Source organism: Xiphophorus couchianus, chromosome 8 (assembly GCF_001444195.1).
Source record: "Xiphophorus couchianus chromosome 8, X_couchianus-1.0, whole genome shotgun sequence".
Taxonomy (NCBI): domain Eukaryota; kingdom Metazoa; phylum Chordata; class Actinopteri; order Cyprinodontiformes; family Poeciliidae; genus Xiphophorus; species Xiphophorus couchianus.
This window is the reverse complement of record NC_040235.1, coordinates 6,689,821-6,711,722: the sequence shown is the minus strand read 5'-3', so window position 1 is coordinate 6,711,722 and position 21,902 is coordinate 6,689,821. Positions and strand designations below refer to the sequence as shown.

Here is a 21,902-nt window from a genome sequence, read left to right as displayed (position 1 = left end):
GCCTCCATTTCACTAACATTTAATGAATTAAGGACAAAAATTACCAAGATATTTAAATATTTAACTGGTACCTGTACATTTTATCACACTTAACAACAGATGAGTCAGTCAGCAGCAGCTCTAACCCACGTTCCTCCTGACCTGCCCTCTCCTCAGTGAAATTAAAGCTGCAGTATGTAACTTCTAGATAAAAAATATTTGCTTTTACATATTTGTTAAAACTGTCATTATGTTGTAACAATATGATATGAAAGATGATCTGTGAAAAATCCATTTCCTCTGTCTTTTCCCAGTGCTATCAAGAAACAACCAATCCGTGGCAGTTGAGTTTTATTGCTGTCAATCACAATTTCATGTGGCGCTGCTCATCCTCCATCCTCTCGCTCTGTGCTATGCTGCAGCTAGCATAGCCAGTTGTGAATGCTCAGTCTAGTTAGCATAGCTACCAATGACAGCAGAAAAACATTTTTCCTGTAACGATAAGATGTTTCTCCACTATTAGCACATTTAGCAGTTAATGAATGAGGATGATTGACAGCACTAAGACCTTCCTCCTGGTTCTGATTGGTTGTTTTTGGTCAGAACGGTGCATTACTTAAGCTAACAGTAGTAGTTCAGGGAGGAGGTGGAGGAGATTGATCTTTTTTCACAGATTATCTGTTTCATAACAAACTGTCACAACATGGTGACAACTTTAACAAATATGGAGAAAACATATTTTTTATTAAAGTTATATACTGCAGCTTGAATAAAATGCAACTACAGCATTTTTTGAGAAGTCTGGATTGTTTTATGTATATTTTGCACGTTGCGTTTCACTGTTGCTGGTGGGGAGAGACATTTCAGTATCTAAAACTAACAGAAAACATTTAAGCAACCTACTTGCAAACTGTATGTGGACTATTGCATGTAAAATTCATGAGCAGTAAATATTGTGCTAATATCAGTATTGGACCAAAGAAAGCAAGGCAGTAGCAAGCCTTTAAAATTGTGACGCTTTTTATGGGTCAAATAGACTCAAATATTGTAACAACAGCTGCACGGGGCCCAATCTAATTTTTTGTCATGAGGCCCAAGATTCCTGGCGGCGCCCCTGCAGACAGATCCAAATGATTGATGAACTTGCGCAGATTTCCCTGCAGATGCAACCAGGAGGAATTTGTGAGGCTGCATGTTCAGATCCCAGCAGCTGAACTGCTGGTATTTTCAGTGAAGTCGTTTAATTTAATTTATTATAAGTTATTGAGGCCACAGTCAGTGATTTTTATCACTGCGGAGAAAAAGTTAGAAGTTTATCTGCTTTATGTGTGATGAGATCTGGATTCACGGTTTAACTAGGTGAATAATAACTAAACCATGAGGCTGAATAGCTTATGTTAATATGATTATATTTTAACAGGTAAAAATAGTAAATGACATGTTTCTGATCATTGATCCTCCTGAATAATGTCCAGCCTTGTTTAAAGAGCAGAAAAATCTGTTTCTGAGACAAACATGTTGGTTTGAAATGACTGAGAGAAATTTGGTGATCTTAGTGTTGAGCTCTGACATGGAGAAGAACCAGGAATCATTTCCACTCTGATCATCCAAGGAGGATCTGATGGAGCTTCAATCAGAACCAGATGGTCCGTTAGAGACCATCTGGTTCTGAAAGATATCCACATGAGATATTTATTTTATCTTAACTGTATAAATGGTTAATAATCCATTATGTTGGATGATGTTTGAACCACAGAGATGAAACTTTAATCATAAAATTAATTCATAAAAGCCTTTTTCTTTCAGCTTTACTCTGTCTGGAAAATAAATTAAATTTAGATTTAGAGAACAATCCAAATATCAATCTAGAAATTAAATTCACTTCTGACTTTTGTGTTTGTGTGTTAAATTAATATTAGATGGTCATAATAACAGATATAAACTGAACAGTTACAGCAGTTAGAAACATCTCACCTCTCTGATGGTGGAGATCCAGGAGATTTAAAGAAAATGTTCGCATCCTTTGACCTGTCACTCTTAAAGGACACACAGCTGGGTTCTGGTTCTGGTTCTGGTTTGAGTCTCTGATGGATCCTGACAGAAACATGATGATTAAAACTTAATCAGCAAAGAGGAGCAGCAGCAGCTTCATCACCACGTCTGTTCTGGCCTGATATAGTGAACGCTGTGTGAAAAGGGCTGTGGACAGTTAGAGATGGTGACCTCACCTCTGACCTTTGCTCTGGCTCTCATCTTCCCCACACAGAGTGGTTTTAGAGGGAGGGACTCCCTCCTCTCTGTCCTCACACTGATCCATGCTGCTGAATTCACATCAGCTCACACACACTTTCTACCTTCACCTGCAGAGGAAACACACATCATTCATCTGCACATCAACTCTGATCATCCTTTACATCATTAGAGCTGGAAAAAGATCAGCTGCTCCTCCTCTGATTGGCTCTTCTTCTCTGCTTCATATCAGTGTCAGGTGAATGCAGTCAGACAGCAGAGAGGCAGAGGAAGCTGCCATCAGCTGCTGCACTTCTACTATCAGTCCACTAGATGGAGACATGGAGCAACATTTACATTCACTGATTCAACCTGAACAACAGGAAGTATTTTAGTTAGTTAATTATTAAACTCTACAAGTGGATTAAATGCGATTAAGAATAACTATTTAGTAATTTGACTGAATTGAACACATTTTACTTTAGCAGCATTTAATTTTGAAACGAAGTAGGACGAACTTGTTGTGTCTGACTTTCATGGTGGAGACCAGAGTTTGATACAAGGAAATAAAAATCATGAATCAATTTATTCAGACAAGAAAAAAACATCAGATGTTCATTATGTTTGATTCTAGTACATCAATTATCACATAGATTAACCTTAAAACAACAGAAATTAAAGTTTGAACTGAAATTAGAGGTGAACATTTTCTCCAAACATCAGAGAGAAAAATAAGAAACAGACATTAAAGTTCCTGAAGACAAAGTTCATGTAGAAAACAAAGAAAACTTACAGTTTGTTCAGACGATCCAAAGAGTTGAACAAGAATATGTGATCAACAAACTGAGACCCAACAGAACTAGACTGGTGCCACAACTTAACTGGTGACTTTAAACAGAAAGTATTCTGAGTAGAAATCAGGCCAAACTGGTTTGACTGGTTTGACTGGTCAGACTGAAAACTGTCAGAGAAAAGTTTATCTGTTAACGTCTGAAGACATAAAATCTACTCGTGACTCCCAGTTTGAACACAAACACTCTGCTGCTGTTATTCTGCTGATCCGGGTTCTGTTCAGCTCTAATGGAACCAGAACCTGTTTTGACTGGGAACTAACTGGAATCTTCACTGGTGGGGATTTTTCTCCCTCCGGTGGAAATACTACAACCTGAATGATGTCTGATTATTAAACAGATGAAGTGTTTTTAAATTATCCAAATAGTTTTTAAAAAAGTGACCAGAACCAGAACCAGTTCTGCTGTTCATTGACCAGCACATGATTAAAAGATCATTTGATCCTCAGCAGCTCTTAAAATGAGCTCAATGCAACAGCAATAAACATTATATTGAATCATAATTTATTGAAATGAATCAGAACCAAAGTGCTGAAGCATTGAGAGAAAAACTAAGTCCATCCTTTCTGCTTCCACAGCAGGTCAAAGGTCATCAGCTTCAAGGAGCTGCTGGTCAGATGGAAATCTTTAACTATTTGTATCCATTTGACACTAAATAACAAAAAGTTTATAGTTTAATGCAATTATGACATAAAAAAATATCAAAACAAAAATAAAAAACAAGAATCTATTAAAACTACAAACTAACAGAAAATAATCTGAAAAATGAAACAAAGGAACAAACTCAACTGTAGTCCTTAATATCACCACACTACTGCTGCTGAATCCACACAGAAAACTGGCAGAGGATTAATTAATCCTGCCCCAACAGGACATTTGCACCTGGATACATGATGAATTCCTGGGGGAAGTGAAAGACCCTGCATCTGTCAAATATTGTTGGTTGAGGATTTTTAAGATGTATATATAATTCAATTTTTGATGACAAAATTTCTGCTGTTTGGACTTGGCTGTTATCTGGTGTATCATGAGATTCAGAAAACATTGGCAGCTGTTCTGCCCATTGAGAGGCTGCCTGTCTCATACAAGGAAATGTCTTGCTGTGAACATTCAGACTCAGATGCTGTGTGAGCAGAACCACAAACAAGAAGAGATTCTTGCTGAGAGAAACATTTCAGTTGCAGTTCCTGAAATCTAAGGAACAAACATTGGAGAATTTGCAAGCTCGGCTCGGCAGGACTGATCATGAGTTTGGCTGTCTGGAGTTGGCATTGAGGTTTATCAGTGAGAACAATTATTGTCATCTGAATCTGAATGTTAAAAATAATAATAGTACATGACTGAATACTAAAATTATTTTGCAGCATTTTATTTCAGGGAGGGAAAAAAGACCAAGACATGCAGACAAGAAGGTGTAATTACTGACAAACACACTGGATTCTGATGGGTTTGGGCCACCAGGCTGAACTAAGAGCAGCAGGTTACTGTCATGGAACGGTGTGGTGAGGGTTGGTGAGGCAGACGCAGCGGACCCAGGTAAGATGAATAATGAATTTAATGGCGAAAACACAGTCCAAAGCAACAGGCAGCTCGCACAGAGACGCATCAACAAGACATTGACACACTGACCATGAACGGACTAGACATTGACGAGGACCCGACGAGGAACAAGGAACACAGGTGGAGTTAAATACACTGGAGGGTAATCACAGAAACGAGACACACCTGGGAACAATCAAGGGGAGGACAGGACAACGAAGAGACTCAAGGACAAGGAAAACTCTAAATAAACACAGAAAACACAGATCCTGACAGTACCCCCCCCTCAAGGGCGGCTACCAGACGTCCACAAAAAAAAAACACAAGGGTGGGCGGAGGGGCGCTGGACGGGGGGCCAGAGTCCAGAGAAACAAAAAGACAACCCACCAACGTGGGCGGAAATACAGGAACGGCCAAGAGTCCAAAATTAAACAAAAAACTACCCACAGGGTGGGCGGAGGCAAAAGAGGTGGGGACCACAGAGGTGGTCCGGCGGCCGTCCGCGGCGCTGGAGGCGGGAACCCCGGAGGCGGGAACCCCGGAGGTGGGAACCCCGGAGGTGGTCTGGCGGTCGTCCGCGGCAGCAGGAACCACGGAGGCGGTCCGGCGGCCGTCCGCGGCGCTGGAGGCGGGAACCACGGAGGCGGTCCGGCGGCCGTCTGTGGCGCTGGAGGCGGGAACCCCGGAGGCGGGAACCCCGGAGGTGGGAACCCCGGAGGTGGTCTGGCGGTCGTCCGCGGCAGCAGGAACCACGGAGGCGGTCCGGCGGTCGCCCGTGGCGCTGGAGGTGGTGACGAGGAGTTCCGGGGGCCGCCCACAGTCGGCGACGACGAGCACCCAGAGGCAGGGTCTCAGGTGGAGTGCCGAGAGTCGGGGTCTCGGGTGGAGCGCACAGAGTCGGGGTCTCGGTCGGAACGCAGGGGGTCTCAGTTGGAACGCAGGGGGTCTGGTTCTCGGTCAGAACGCAGGGGGTCTGGGTCGGAACGGAGAGAGTCGGGGTCTCGGGAAGAACAAAGAGGGTCTCGGTCTCGGGTGGAGCGCACAAGGTCTCGGTCAGAACGCAGAGGGTCTCGGTCGGAACGCAGAGGGTCTCGGGAGTCGGGGTCTCGGGAGGAACGCAGGGTGTCTGAGTCTCAGGAGGAACGCAGAGTGTCTGAGTCTCAGGAGGAACGCAGAGTGTCTGAGTCTCAGGAGGAACGCAGAGTGTCTGAGTCTCAGGAGGAATGCAGAGTGTCTGAGTCTCAGGAGGAACGCAGAGTGTCTGAGTCTCAGGAGGAACGCAGGAGGTCTCGGAAGGAACGCTGAGGGTCTGGGTCTCGGGAGGAACGCTGAGAGGGTCTGGGTCTCGGAAGGAACGCTGAGGGTCTGGGTCTCGGGAGGAACGCTGAGAGGGTCTGGGTCTCGGGAGGAACGCTGAGGGTCTGGGTCTCGGGAGGAACGCTGAGGGTCTTGGTCTAGGGAGGAACACTGAGGGTCTCGGTCTCTGGTGCGCCGGCTGGTGTGCCGGCTGGAAGAATGCCGGAGCGCACCCTTGGAACGGGCTGCGGAGGAGAGCTGGGGCGAAGTCTCGGGGCCGGCTGTGGAGGAGAGTCGGGGCGGAGCCTCGGGACCGGCTGCGGAGGAGAGCCGGCGCGAAGCCTCGGGACCGGCGGCGGCTCCGGAAAGCGACGAGGGGCCGGGTCTGCCGGCGGCTCACGTCACTGACTTCCCGGACGGGGGAATCGACGGGGGCCGTATCCGGGGGGTGCCAACACCAGTCTTGTCCCCCGGAAAAGCTCCCGCTGCAAGTCGGCGAGGGCTTCAGCCAGCTCCCTGTCCTCCCTGCCAGACCTCCGCCTCGGGCCGCTCTGCCCTTTAGGAGGTAACCTCACTCCAGCTGGGTCCATAATAGCAGCCTCACCGTTCGGTCTGGTCGGGTCCTTCTGTCATGGAACGGTGTGGTGAGGGTTCGTGAGGCAGACGCAGCGGACCCAGGTAAGATGAATAATGAATTTAATGGCGAAAACACAGTCCAAAGCAACAGGCAGCTCGCACAGAGACGCATCAACAAGACATTGACACACTGACCATGAACGGACTAGACATTGACGAGGACCCGACGAGGAACATGGAACACAGGTGGAGTTAAATACACTGGAGGGTAATCACAGAAACGAGACACACCTGGGAACAATCAAGGGGAGGACAGGACAACGAAGAGACTCAAGGACAAGGAAAACTCTAAATAAACACAGAAAACACAGATCCTGACAGTTACTGGCAGAGGATTAATTAATCCTGCCCCAACAGGACATTTGCACCTGGATACATGATGAATTCCTGGGGGAAGTGAAAGACCCTGCATCTGTCAAATATTGTTGGTTGTCGGATTTTTAAGATGTATATATAATTCAATTTTTGATGACATGATTTCTGCTGTTTGGACTTGGCTGTTATCTGGTGTATCATGAAATTCAGAAAACATTGGCAGCTGTTCTGCCCATTGAGAGGCTGCCTGTCTAATACAAGGAAATGTCTTGCTGTGAACATTCAGACTCAGATGCTGTGTGAGCAGAACCACAAACAAGAAGAGATTCTTGCTGAGAGAAACATTTCAGTTGCAGTTCCTGAAATCTAAGGAACAAACATTGGAGAATTTACAAGCTCGGCTCGGCAGGACTGATCATGAGTTTGGCTGTCTGGAGTTGGCATTGAGGTTTATCAGTGAGAACAATTATTGTCATCTGAATCTGAATGTTAAAAATAATAATAGTACATGACTGAATACTAGCATTAATTTGCAGCATTTTATTTTATTTCAGGGAGGGAAAAAGACCAAGACATGCAGACAAGAAGGTGTAATTACTGACAAACACACTGGATTCTGATGGGTTTGGGCCACCAGGCTGAACTAAGAGCAGCAGGTTACTGGCAGAGGATTAATTACCATGTAACATATGTGCTGTTGGTTTTGTGAAACCAAATCAAGGTTTAATTAAGTCAGGATATCTGATAAATCATGGTTTAATCTTCTATCCTTTTTTGGGAAACATCACTCAAAGTTTGAATCCAGCAAATAGAAACATGAAATAGTTTGTTCAGAGAAAAACCAAAGAAACATCAGCTGTTCATGTTGTTTGATTGCAGTTCATCACTAATCTAATAATCCTGAAGATTAACCTTTGAAAGGAAGAGATGAAACTTTGACCAGAAATCAGAAGTGGATGTTTTCTAAAAACATCAGAGAGCAAAAAACAAACAAGAAAGTTCCTGAGGTCAAAGTTCAAGAAGGAAAAAAGAAGAAAACTTACAGTTTGTTCAAATGATCCAAAGAGTTGATGAAGAAAATATGAACAACAAAATGACTCTAAACTGAAAGTAAATGTGAGGGATGTGGTGGGACTGATGACATCACAACTCACATGATTTTTAGTTTCTTCTTTCAGAGCAGCAGAAAGTCTGCAGTGAAATTAGAGGCAGGTTGATAAAACCTTCATGAGGAAGGAGAGAAGTTCTGATGAAAATGTTTCATGATGGAATCATGAGGAGAAAAGAGTCCAGAGAAAAGAACAGCTGATTCCTGCTGCAGTAACTGGTCTGACTAGAAATACAAACAGGAAATAATCAGAAAGATATATATTTTTATATAATTATTCTCTTTCTTATTTCTGAATCATGAGGCTTTTCACATTCCTGGGTAAAAGTTACTCAAGACATCAAAATGTACAAATAATATGAATTCTGATTTACTAGAAGTTACCTGTGGAAAACCACAAGGGTCAGAACTGGGTCCTAAACTTTTCTTACTTTACATAAATGATTTATGCAATGAATCTAATTTGTTAACATTTACTTTATTTGCTGATACATTATTTTGATCTGGTCAGTTTGGAGCAGCAACAGTTTAATGGAAGGAGAATTACAAATATTAATGATGAGACAAAAATAGATTAACACTAAATTATGGAAACATTTGTAATATTTAGTAACAAGAAAATAAAAAAATGAAAGTGCATACTTTAAGATGTTATGATTTAGTAGAGATCAGAACAACATTGATTATTTACAAAGTCTATAATAAACTCCTTTCATGGTGTAAAGAAACATTGTTAGAAATGAAAGAAACAAACTATAAACTAATAGAAAATGATTTATTTAGGATGAATATTAAAAACAATTGTAGGTAATTTAGAGGGATTTCTAGTTTGCAATAATTTAGTGAGGAGATAAAAGTGTTTTTCTCTCTTTAAAATATTTGCTAAACAAATAAAATAATTTTTATGATGTTTTTTGTGAGTTTGTCTACAAACTTAGCTGGAAATCCTTGAAGATGTTTTAGAAAAATATACAGGAAATATTTTGCTGCTTTGATTTTGATGATGATTTATGTAGAACAGAGTGAAAGTTTTATATGTTTGTTTTTCTATCTAAACTTTGTTCAGTTTAAACTTTGTATTCTTGCCATTGACAGTAATTTAAACTTTGTTTAATTATTTCTATTCTTGTCTTGTTTTTCCAGCTTTGTGTTTTTTCTTGGTTTTGTGTTTGTTGGTTTTCAGCTTTTTTCCTTTAATGAATAAAATCATCATTTGAAAACTGTTTATTGTATTTAATCAGTTTTTCTTCATCAAATGTTAAAATCAGTTTGATGATCTGAAACATTTCAGGTGGACAAAAAGGCAAAACAGAAGAAATCTGTAAAGGAGCAAATACTTTTCACAGCACTTTATGATTCAGGTCCAAAGAAATCAAGCGGTCCAGTCTGGATTTAGAAGCAGAATGTTCTGTTTAAGGTGTGACTGGAGTCCAGTTGTTCTGGGTTTCTGGATGAGTCCAGAACCTTCTGGATCAACCAAACCAGATGCTCAGATCTTTTCATCTGGAACATCTGGGAGAGCTTCTGACTAAAACTACAGACATCAGGTTCAATGAGGATCTGAGATCTGAGAACGTTTCTATGAAGCATTTTAATCCTCTTGTCTCTGTTAGGTGGACAGTGGAGAAAAAGAAGCAGAAAAAAGCAGAACTAAGAACTGGGACATGATGGAAACCAGAACTTTCTGACCTCAGATCTGGAAAACAAGCTTTAACTGAGACGTTACTGAAGCTTGATGTTCAGTTGATCCAAATCTAAAGCTGGTCTGCAGGGACGACTTTAGGGTTTGTTTGTTTCTGTTCACCTGGAGCACCAGCCGGGTGGAGTCAGTCTGAGTTCCTTCATCATCTAAAGAGAGCTGGAGAACATTGAAGATCCTCCTGGAAAAAATGGGAGCTTTGGAAAGAAATGAGCAGGAAGTGAAAGAAAAATGGATCTTCATCACTTCTGAAGTGGACGACATCAGAGTTGGATTCAGTGGAGTCACATGAAGAACAGAACACTGAGGCTAGAATAATAAACATCATGCTAAATATTAGCTGCAGCTCCGTCAGAAGAAGCTTCAGGTTGAATCTAAAGGCTGAAGATCTCAAAGTGGATGAGAGGAAACCTGATGAGCTCTACAGTCCACTAGATCCAGATCAGAACCCTGGAGAACATCTACGCTTGAAGCAGAGCCACAAGCTAGAAAAATATCCAGGTTTCTATCCAACCTGAACACAGGAAGTCCTTTCTTCTTCTGCTGCAGCTGAGAAGGTCCTGCTGCAGAACTGAAGCCACACAGTTCCTCCACAGCAGAACAGAGGAGGTTCTGGAGGAGACCAGGGTCCACATCTGGACTCAGAGTTCTCCTGAGCTTCAGCAGAGCTGCTGGCTTTGGTTCTGATCCGCCTCTGTTCTGGTGTCTGATCTTCAGAGACCATCTGAACCGACCCATCAGAACTCAGTTGAGGTGGTGGAGGATGAGGATGGGGCGCGGCGAAGAGGAGGAGGAGGAGGAGGAGGAAGAGGAGGAGGAGGAGGAGGAGGAGGAGGAGGAAGAGGAGGAGGAGGAGGAGGAGGAGGAGGAGGAGGAGGAGGAGGAGGAGGAGGAGGAGGAAGAGTGCCGTAATCCATCTCTCTGCTGTGGAGAACCTGTTTGTCACTGATTTCACCTTCTTGCCTGTTTGGCTCTTTTTTTCAGCCAGCATTAAAATGCCGCTAATTCATTTTGGTATTCAGTCAGCACTATTATTATTTCAACATTATGATGGTCCCAAACCTATCAGTTCTTCTACTATTCTGGCTGCATACAACTTCCTTGTTCTGAGGACATTGAGTCTGTGAAAAGCATTAAGACAGACAGACAAATATGAGAAACTTTTGTGAGGAGATTCAGAGTGCAGTGGAAGAAGGAGAACAAAACAGAGACAATGTGATTGATGAATGTTGGATTCTTGCTCCTGAATCTGAAGCTGTAAGATTACAGTGTGATGAGAATCTGAGAGATATTCTGATGAGGACAAAGAACAGGATATTGCCCCCGACTACAGTCATCAGTCTGATGCTGGAACAGAAGTCAGAGTCATCAGGGAACAGCCTTCAATTGATCCAGCTGTGTTACGCACAACTGATCAGAACCAGAACCAGAACCAGGCCTGTGTGTTCTATGCAGTAAGAGACTGGTGTATTCAGTGTTTCTGTGCTTTGAACCCTCATCCATTTTACTTCTATGTCAACGGTGGAGCAGGAAGTGGAAAATCCCACCTGATTAAATGTATTGACTCTGAAGCAAGCACTGCTCTGGATCATCAGATCCATCAGTAGCCTCTTCTACTGATGGAGAGGAGGCTGACATATCAAATCAAACTGTCATGTTGACTTCATTTACAGGAACAGCAGCTTTTTCTATCAATGGCTGTTTGTTACATTCACTGCTCAAACTACCCAGGAGTCTAAAACCTCCCATTCAAGGACTTGATACTCAACTAGATGAAGTCAGATTTGAGCTTTTAAATGCTGAAATTATTGCTACTGATGATATTTCAGTGCTTTCAAAACCTCTTTCTGCTGATGTGGATGCAAGACTGAAAGAAAAGGAAATCACTGAGATTTTGGAGGAACGTCTGTTTCAGGGTCGTTGACGTATCAGGATTTCCATCAGGGGAAATTAAACATTTCAAAATATGTTTATCCATTGCAATTATTAGAACATTTCAAATGTTGTGCACACAGAAATTATAATTAAAAATTAAAATGAGACGTTTTCAGAGGTTTTTTATCAATATGATTCGGCTGTGGTCTTAAAAAATGTCATGTGGTGCGACCGTGATTTATCTTAAAATAAAGTATTTTCCATCATTTATTAAACATTTTTTATAAGTTTTATTTTACTTAAAGTGTTTAAAAATAAAGTTTTTAATTTTCTTTGTATTTTTCTGACAATTATGACAGTTTTCCCCCAAAAATGAACCAGTTCCATTTATAATTGTCTTATATTTTTCTTCACCATTTCATCAAACTGTGTTAAAAATAAATAAACTCCAGTCACTTGAGGAAACTGTATTAGTGATTAATATTTCTGCTCCAGAAATTAGATATTCCATTTTTAGTTCAATACATTTACTTTTTAATTGGTCACCAAATGATTTATAGAATAAATGTCGGCCAGTAAACGGGTCAAAATCCTTTAAAAAATAAAAATAGTATTACATCCAGTAACAGTACATTACAAAAAACACAAATTAAACACACCAATTTAATTCACATCAAAATTAATGCAGTAATCAACTTTGTAACAAACATTTCAAACAGATCCTCATAAAATCAGAATGTTCAGTAGATTGATTTTATTTTCTGAACTTTTTAAAGTTTTATTTTAAAAACTTAATAAAAACAGAAATGTTCAATCTCCCAAATGTAAGAACAATAATGACAATAGAATAATTCAGTTGAATTGAATTATTTTAAGCAGAACCAAGTATGATAAATAATGTAATCATTCACAAGTTCCCCAAATGTGAGCTTCTTTCAAAACGGAAAAGATTTCAATGAACTTCTAAACCATCATATTACTCCTGGGTAGAGACGCTCCCATCAGGGTTTTTCCTGCCGGTTCTGATCACCATGAGGTCCGATCACTGCCGATCACAGATACCGATCACATGGATTGGCTGTTAATGTTTGGCTTTAGGTAGAAATGCTACTATGTGATCTGGCAAAATGGAGCCATAAAATCACCTCATTTAGACAAAAACATGTCCAATACTTGCAGGCTCATGGCTAATTGTTCTGGTTCTGATGGCTTGTTTCTGACCCAGTAGAGTAATTCAGCAGAACACAGGGAGGAAGCAGAGGAACTCCATTTGTTCTCTCAGATTATCTCATGTTAGGACATAGAGAAAGCTACATTAAAACTTTTTTAAAGTTTCCTCCTCAGTACCGCGTAGCGATGGTCCAACAAAGAATTATTGTGATGATTAATCAGGTTAAAAATTGGCTCATTCTGAACATTTTTAACCATTTACACCTTTTTTATACAGTTTTATACATTAAAAGATACAAAAACAGATAATTAAATCACTTGTTAGAATATATTTACAAAGTTTTTCCATCTATTTTTAAACTTTCTAACTTCTTTTCTGCAGTTCCAGGGTGAGTCTTTCTTCATGACTCTTTAAGGAATGAGAAGCTCAGCTCAATGTTTTTATCCAACCTTGTTATTAATCAGTGAAATAAGTTGGAGGAGAGACGTTTGGTTCCTGTTGCAGCTCAGTGTTAATCTGGTTAATCTGAGAGATGAGCTCCAGTCTAACACTGCAGTGAGGATTAAAACCGGCCAGACAAGGTGAGGGACGGAGGAGAGGTCACCATCAGGAAGTTTGAACCTCTGCAACAAACTGCATTTTAATCACAACCAGCTGCTGATTTTACTGGGTTTTGCTTTTTCCAGTTAAATCCTTTATTTTCCGGTTTGGGTTGAATCAGGTGTGGCCCACGTTGGCGCTGTGGCGGGTCATATCCATGTTGGTTTATTCACTAAAAACAGGTTTACTTTTTGTTATCAGATTTAAATGTAAAATATAGCAGAGATGCAGCGATCAGACCTTTTCTGTCCAACACTGATCTCCAGTTTTCATTCTGCTCTGATCTTCCAGTTCCTGGGATTTTTCCTCCAAAGAGAAAAATGTTCTGCAGGTTCTGAGTTTCAGGTAGAAGTTCTGAATGAAACAGAAAATATGAAGATTTTCCCACTTTAGGCTTCAAAGCATTGACCTCTGACCTTCATGGGATGGGAATGTTTTACTTTAAATTAGGACTTTCTGGAAGGCAGAGTTGATGAAAAAATCTTTTTAATGCAAATATTTAAATTTGAACAGGAAAAGAACAGAATGAGCAGCAAATGAACCAAATGCAGAAGAAAAATGTTTTTATTTAAAACACATGAAGAAAAACTGCAGCAAATTTACAAAAGGAAGATTTAATATTCAAATCTGACATGTTTAGAAAAATAGGAGCCGATAGAAACAGAAAATGATCAGTGATTGAGAAAAACTGATCAACATTTCAATGAAATCTGATGAATGAAAGGAAAAAATAAGAGAAACAACATCTTGATATTCAGTGTGAAGCTTTGACTGGAAACCAACAGGAAAACATGAGGATCCTGGAATAATCCTGGAATAATCCCAGCTTCCATCTTTAAAGGACTGGAAGAAGAAAAAGTTTCCAAGGATTCAATCACAATTGTTTCACCAAGAAATAGATTGTAGAGACTGAACTATCTGTTCAACAGTGAGAGAGTTTCTCTGACAGGAGGAAAATCTTTAGACTCTTTAGACTCAACTCAGCACAGAAACACTGAGGAACCAGACCTGGACCACCAGAACCCAAATCCAGGAATCAGAGGTTCAGTGAATGTGGTGTTGAAGGTGTGGAGGAGGATCAGTGAGTCAGAGGAAACTCTGTAGAAGGACAGAATGCCAGCAGGACAGTCCACATACACTGCTACTCTGTTAGAGACAGAGGAGGAGGAGAGACGAGTTTTTATCTTATTGTGCCAGACAGAGTAACCATCAACATCAGAGCATCTCAGACTCCAGGAATGATCATTATATCCAAACAAACAGTCGTCACTGTATCCTTTCCTCCTGATTCTTCTGTAACTCACTGACATATCAACATCTCCTCTCCACTCGACCTCCCAGTAACAGCGACCAGTCAGACCAGTTCTACACAGCAGCTGATCCCAGTAATCAAATCTGTCTATATGATCAGGATATGACTGAAGCTCCTCCACACGTGTCACCTTCCTGTTGTCTTCAGACAGTTTGATGTTTCTGTTCACTGTGTTTGTGTCGATGGTGAGTTGACAGGAATCTGATGGAGAGAACAAACACAATCCAGCTGCAGTTATTGATCATTTATTGACACTTTGATGATGACTCCTGAATGAGTGATGTGACAGTTTGAAGATGGTTGAATGTGAGCTGCTTTGTTGTCATGAATCAGATGAAAAACACACTTACATCTTTTCAGTCTCCATGGACCTGGTGTCAAGAATGGGACTCCAGCAGGCTCCACCCTGAAAGGAGGAGGGGGGTCAGACCATCAGTCTCTTTCAGCAGCAAACATGGACATTACATGTCTCTCAGACACACATTGTCCTCCACTGAGACAGGAACAGTCCAACATTTGGATTGCAAACTGCAGTGGATGTAGGAAGGACAGTTGGTGCTGCTGCAGCACAACTCATTTCTCCAAACACAGGAAAAGCTCCAACAGAGAGGAGAAAGGAAATCCCTCAGTAACAACCTGAAGAAACTCACTGAAGCCTAAAAGGACATCAGGAAACTAAGGAAACATTTCTGGAAGCTCAACCTGATTTAATAATCAGCATTAAAATACAATCAATCTAAACTCTGACACAACACCTGGATACCTGTTCCATCCACACTCCCACACACAGATGAAGGAATGAAACACTAAACAGCCCTGCTGCTGAAAACCTGCTGTGGCCTCACTGTAATATCCAGAAATACAAACATTAAAAAGGAGAAGCTGCATCACATTCAACAAAGAGTTCAACAAGAATCAAAGATTTGCTCTCTGAGCTCAGACTCACAAACCAGGGAGAGGCTTCCATCATCACACACCTCTGACAAACACCTCCAACCTTTCAGCACTTCCTCTACCAACCAACACCACCAGGTGGCGCTGCTGCACACATTTACAATGAGACCAAGAAGAAGAAGCAGCATCCTGAATCCAGCAGCTGCAGTAATGGCTTGTGAAAGTGTCCAAGGAGCATCTGGAACCAGAACCAGCAGATCCAACAGTCCAGAGAGTCTTTGTTTGCATCTTTCCTCTCAGATTTCCAAGCTGCTCTGAGAGGGAAATGACATCATCATTTTACTGATGATGTCACGCTCTGATGTCACTGATCAGGAGCTGCTGGACTTGTACATTTCCAGCATGGAGGACAGAGAAGATCTCAGCTCTGATGAGGAGCTGGCCTGCCTTCAAACTGATTCAGGGTCAAAGAAATATTTCCAGATGAAGTCAGACTAAAATGTTGGATTGTCCTGCTGTTGCAATCAGAGGCCAAGAAGAAGCTTCAAGTTCTTCTCCTGTTCAGCTCTACGTTCCTGTCAGAGACTTCAGCTCCTCATGAGGAGAACAACTAAAGCCTGGAACAGACTGACACTAACATCCTGACATCTCATCCCTGAACAAAGCTTTGCAGCATCAAGGTGACTCTTTGCGCCATATATGGACAGATTTCCTCTAAAGGGGGCGGAGCCTGGATTGGAGGAACCAGCAGCAGCTTCCAGGAACAAACCTTGGGAACCTCTGGAGGAGAACATGGAGATGAGATTCCTGCTTTAATCAGTGGATTCATTGATAGAAAACATGACGACTGAAATATCTGAGAGCTGCAGCTCCATTTTCTACAGATCTGCTGGAACATCAGATAGAAATGAAGAATTTCATCATTTCACATCAAATCTGTTCATCTTCCACAGAAACAACTGAATTATTGACCTGAACTGGTTCTAAAGGTCTGGATGGTAAAAACATCCATTGTTTTTATGTCTCATTAGTTTCCAGAAAGAGTTGAAATGTTTCAGAAGCTTTTATCCAGCAGCTCAGTAAAGATCTCTTCTCTTTCCAACCTGATTTAGTCCATGAAGCAGAACATCTCTGCTGCTGCAGCAACAGGAGGAAACTTCTCCAGCTCTCAACTTCTACACTCTGACTGCTTGGAAACAGATCAGGGAGGAACAGCCTTTTCTCCAGGCTGCCTCCTCCTGACTCTAGCGCCACCTACTGGCTGTTCACCAGAGGTGGAGAAAGAACTCAAACAATGTACTGAAGTAAAAGTACAAATAAACAGACAAAAATGTTCTCTAGTAAAAGAACCACATTAACATTTTTACTTGAGTAAAAGTAAGAAAGCATGAAAAATATGTTTAATATCTGCTGAAGTTGTTTTAAAACCTGACAAACGAGCCTCATGGGAACCAATATTCTAATTTATTGAATATGACTGTAAATGTAAATATGAGATGGAGATTATTCACATTAATTTAGTAACCAGGATGTGGAGGAGTTTAACGTTACTGGGACATTCATGGCAGGAGACGCTGCGCTCCATGCGCCCCGACCGCAGTAATCAATGTTACTGCCAGTTCAGCTGCTTACAACTATTTAATTGTTTTATTTATTGCAGTCGATTTAAACTAGAAGCTGGTAAGATTACATAAAACTTCTCTAACCTAAATCAGTTTCACACCCAAAACTCAGACAGCGTTTAGCAGCTTAACTTTCCTCGATATGTTTTTCAGATTTGATGGTGAATTTTTGAAAGCTAGCAGTTCATGATATCAGGGAGGCAAAGGCGGCACCAGAATCATTGATTACTTTCAAACTAACCAACAAATCAAAAAGCGCAAAGCGACTTGGATGTAACTTGTAACGCAACGATTTATAGAAATGTAGTGAAGTAGAAAGTACAGATACTGTAAAATGTAGTGGAGTAAAAGTTCCCACCATTAAATCTACTTACGTACAGAAACATGAAAAATGTCCTTAAGTTCAGTAACAAAGTTCTTGTCCCAACAACCAGGATCAGGTGAAGGACCTCTGCAGTCCCATGATGCTTCCTCTCCCTCTTCTAAACCATCTGATGGGCTGATATCATCCCTCTACTTTATCAATAAAATGTTTTTCTTTCTCTTATTACGATTCCATTATTTATCCTAAATGTGACGTCACAGCTGTGGATCTGGAATCTGATTGGTTGGATGGATATTTCCCTGGTTTTCCAACATGAAGGGTCTCTGCCTTTTTCCAAGACGTTGGGAATTTTTCCCAAACTTTATTGAACAATCCCAAAAGCTTTCCCAACTACTGAAAACCTAAACACATTAGTCTTTTCTTGGATCTGTCTAAAATGTCTTATTATTGTTTTTTCATTTCTACCACAGTCAACAGAGCACAATTCTACTTTTTCACCATCATTCACTGCAATTCTTCATTTCCTCTGGAAAACAAGGGATTTCCATTCTCTCCTGATTCCTTTCATTCTTTGGATCATTTTCCAGATGTCGCCCCCTGGTGGAGATCAAACTACTAAATGGATGAAACTGTTAAAATTCTCACTTTCTTTCTTTGCCTCATGAATAGTTTCAAATTAAATGTTTCCCAGCAGACTGACTAAAGACATTTCTCCCTCTTCCTCCTCTATCAGACCTTCTCTGCTCCTGCAGCAGGTTCCTCCATACCTGAGAGCTTCCAGTCTCCAGTGTGGATCCTTCAGTCCAGCCGACAGCAGCTTCACTCCTGAGTCTCCTGGATGATTGTAGCTCAGGTCCAACTCTTTCAGATGGGAGGGGTTGGAGGTCAGAGCTGAGGCCAGAGAAGCACAGCCTTCCTCTGAGACCAAACAGCCTGTTAAGCTGCAGACACAATGAATGAATGAATGAATGAATGAATGAATGAATGAATGGATGAATGGATGGATGGATGGATGGATTTGTAACATGTGGAATAAATAAGAAAGCCAAGCAACTGCTGGGATCTGTACTTGTGCTTCTTTTTGCACCTAAGATGCAGCAATTTGTCAAGTGCCCAGAGTTACCTGAGAGTTTCCAGGTTGCAGTTTGGACTCTTCAGTCCAGCAGAGAGAAGCTTCACTCCTGAATCCTGCAGGTTGTTGTTACTCAGGTCCAGTTCTCTGAGACTGGAGGACTGGGAGCTGAGAACTGAGGACAGAGCTTCACAGCTTCTCTCTGAGAGGTTACAGCCACTCAGTCTGAGGAGACAGAGAGAAAAATCTGATATTAAACAATTCTTCAAAATAAAATTTTTTTCCAATCAACAATGTTTCTCTTAGACAAGGAAGGTACTATCTTATTTTACACATGCTTATGTGTTTGGTGTGAACTGATTCATTTTATAGTTGGGAATCCAACCGTAAAGGACAGAATTACAGGAAACAAGGTGATTGGAAAGATAATTATAAACTTACACAAATAACAAATTTAATCCAATTTCAATTTTAACAAAGATGAACTTTGCTGCTTTCATTTTCAACATTCTTTAAAGCTGCTAAAGAAAGTCTGTTTCTCTTTTGCGTGTCCACCCACATTGGGACACTGTGAAAAGAAAATGCACTAATATATAAACTGAAACATGATTTTATGTTTATCTCATAATTAGCAGATTTCTATCAAAATAAATACAGTAACAATCTGTGACCTTACAAAGCTTTGTTGGAGGCTTTAACCACTGGCAGCAGCCTCAGAAGAGCCTCCTCTGAAGCAGAGTATTTCTTCAAGTCAAACACATCCAGATCTTTTCCTGATGACACTAAGATGAAACCCAGAGCTGACCACTGAGCAGGAGACAGTTCATCTGTGGAGAGACTTCCTGAACTCAGAGACTGTTGGATCTCCTCCACTAGAGAACGATCATTCAGTTCATTCAGACAGTGGAACAGATTGATGCTTTTCTCTGCAGACACATTCTCATTGATCTTCTCCTTGATGTACTGAACTGTTTTTTGATTGGTCTGTGAGCTACTTCCTGTCTTTGTCAGCAGACCTTGTAGGAGTCTCTGATTGGTCTGCAGTGAAAGTCCCAGGAGGAAGCGGAGGAACAAGTCCAGGTGTCCATTTGGACTCTGTAAGGCCTGGTCAACAGCTCTCTGATGGAGAGATTTTAGTTTAGATTTATTAAATAATGAAGATTTCTTAGATCTTTGTGTTTCATTCATCACGTCAGAACCAGAGTTGATGAAGGTCAGATGAACATGAAGAGCAGCCAGAAACTCCTGAACACTCAGATGGACGAAGCAGAACACCTTGTCCTGGTACAGACCTCTCTCCTCTTTAAAGATCTGTGTGAACACTCCTGAGTACACTGAGGCTGCTCTGATATCGATGCCACACTCTGTCAGGTCTGATTCATAGAAGATCAGGTTTCCTTTCTGCAGCTGATCAAAAGCCAGTTTTCCCAGAGACTCAATCATCTTCCTGCTCTCTGGACTCCAGTGTGGATCTGTTTCAGCTCCTCCATCATACTTGAGATTCTTCACTTTGGTCTGAACCATGAGGAAGTGGATGTACATCTCAGTCAGGGTGCTGGGCAGCTCTCCTCCCTCTCTGGTCTCCAACACATCCTCCAGAACTGTAGCAGTGATCCAGCAGAAGACTGGGATGTGGCACATGATGTGGAGGCTTCGTGATGTCTTTATGTGGGAGATGATCCTGTTGGCCTGATCCTTATCTCTGAATCTCTTCCTGAAGTACTCCTCCTTCTGTGGGTCATTGAACCCTCTGACCTCTGTTACCATGCCAACACACTGAGGAGGGATCTGACTGGCTGCTGCAGGTCGTGTGGTTATCCAGAGGAGAGCAGAGGGAAGCAGTTTCCCCCTGATGAGGTTTGTCAGCAGAACGTCCACTGAGGTGGACTCTGTAGCATCAGTCAGGATCTCCTTGTTGTGGAAGTCCAGAGGAAGTCGACTCTCATCCAGACCATCAAAGATGAACAGAACCTGGAAGTGTTCAAAGCTGCAGATTTCTTTGGTTTCACTAAAGAAATAATGAACAAGTTTCACCAAGCTGAACTTTTTCTCTTTCAGCACATTCAGCTCTCTGAACGTGAATGGAAATATGAACTGGATGTTCTGGTGGGCTTTGTCTTCAGCCCAGTCCAGAGTGAACTTTTGTGTGAAGACTGTTTTCCCAATGCCAGCCACTCCCTTTGTCATCACTGTTCTGATTGGTTGATCTCTTCCAGGTGGGACTTTAAAGATGTCTTCTTGTCTGATTGTTGTTTCTGGTCTGTGTGGTTTCCTGGATGCTGTTTCAATCTGTCTGACCTCATGTTCATCATTGACCTCTCCAGTCCCTCCCTCTGTGATGTAGAGCTCTGTGTAGATCTGGTTCAGAAGGGTTGGACTTCCTGCTTTAGCAATCCCCTCAAACACAGACTGGAACTTCTTCTTCAGACCAGATTTAAGTTGACGTTGACAAACTGGAGCAAAATATCCTAAATTAACACAATAACAAAAATCAGATATGAAAAAAATCATTGCTGAATTTGAATGCATCACTTCTGAAGATGTTTTTCATAAATGTGATTCCATCTCTTCAAATTTCAGTAAATGTCTGATTTATCCATCAGGTTAAATCTTTGTAGAAATCCTCTTACTGCTCTCCAGACGGTCAGCCAGCTCCTCCTGCTTCATCCTCCTCAGGAAGTTCAGTGTGATCTTCATCACTGCCTCTCTGTTGCTCCTCCTCTGCTTTTCATCATCACCTTCCAACACATCATCATCATCTCTCTGACTCTCTGAATGTTCTGGGTCATTTGGACTCAGAACTTTCTGGATCTTTTTCAGTTCTTTCTTCACAAAAGTGACAATATTGTCCTCCAACAGCTGGAACAGAAAAATAGATGAAGGAAACATCATGGAGCCAAACACCAGATGGATGTTGGACAGACTGACACTCCTCTGATGTACAAAGAGCAGTGTGAAGGTGACTTTGAACAGAACTCATGGAAAAGTAGTTCTTGTTCATGTACAGACCATAAATATGGAGTCCAGCTGTGTTTGTTGCTGCTGGGCAGACGGACCACTGGGAACCTCTGAGCTCTGCTCGTCCACTCTGTGGAGGAACCAGGAACAATTAGGAAGTCAGGAAATATTCATCCAGCAGTATTCACAGATGGAAACACCAAGAGTTTGACATTAAAATTCCATAAAGCAGAAAAACAGAGCATCACATAAAAATAATACAAAGAAGTTAGGAGGAAGATTAACTACAACATTGGAGACCAGTAACACGAGAAACACCCAGTAGACATTTCAAAAAGTTGGTTCTGATTGTGGACTTCTAACAGTCCACAGTGTCAGCAGATCTAATGCTGGTGGAGACAGTTTCCCAGAGCTTGGGGAC

General features: G+C 41.5%; 2 protein-coding genes and 2 long non-coding RNA genes across 9 annotated transcripts in view; 2 read left to right on the top strand and 2 right to left on the bottom strand.

Annotated features, from left to right (window-relative positions):
- Nucleotides 1–21,902, top strand: part of LOC114149750 (protein NLRC5-like) — a 1,536,511-nt gene that overhangs the window by 303,057 nt on the left and 1,211,552 nt on the right. The gene's annotated exons all lie outside the window — the stretch shown is intronic.
- Nucleotides 1–21,902, bottom strand: part of LOC114149825 (uncharacterized) — a 461,125-nt gene that overhangs the window by 242,667 nt on the left and 196,556 nt on the right. The gene's annotated exons all lie outside the window — the stretch shown is intronic.
- Nucleotides 1–21,902, bottom strand: part of LOC114149758 (NLR family CARD domain-containing protein 3-like) — a 39,227-nt gene that overhangs the window by 14,430 nt on the left and 2,895 nt on the right. Inside the window, exons 3-9 of one of the 6 annotated variants that reach the window (XM_028025832.1) lie at nt 21,533–21,611; nt 21,154–21,382; nt 19,200–20,991; nt 18,575–18,748; nt 18,219–18,392; nt 14,961–15,016; nt 13,997–14,811 (exon numbers count right to left, since the gene is read on the bottom strand). In XM_028025832.1, coding sequence (XP_027881633.1) covers nt 14,279–14,811; nt 14,961–15,016; nt 18,219–18,392; nt 18,575–18,748; nt 19,200–20,991; nt 21,154–21,382; nt 21,533–21,611 — 3,037 coding nt within the window. In that variant the 3' untranslated portion in view covers nt 13,997–14,278. Of the gene's footprint in view, nt 1–1,953; nt 2,074–2,207; nt 2,340–3,001; nt 3,096–13,996; nt 14,812–14,960; nt 15,017–18,218; nt 18,393–18,574; nt 18,749–19,199; nt 20,992–21,153; nt 21,383–21,532; nt 21,612–21,902 lie in introns of those variants that run through there. The other 5 variants (XM_028025834.1, XM_028025833.1, XM_028025828.1 and 2 more) reach the window with 5 other exon arrangements.
- On the top strand, nt 3,939–7,645 carry LOC114149855 (uncharacterized). The gene is made up of 2 exons (XR_003596621.1): nt 3,939–4,539; nt 7,502–7,645. It is a non-coding gene; the product is annotated as an uncharacterized LOC114149855 (long non-coding RNA).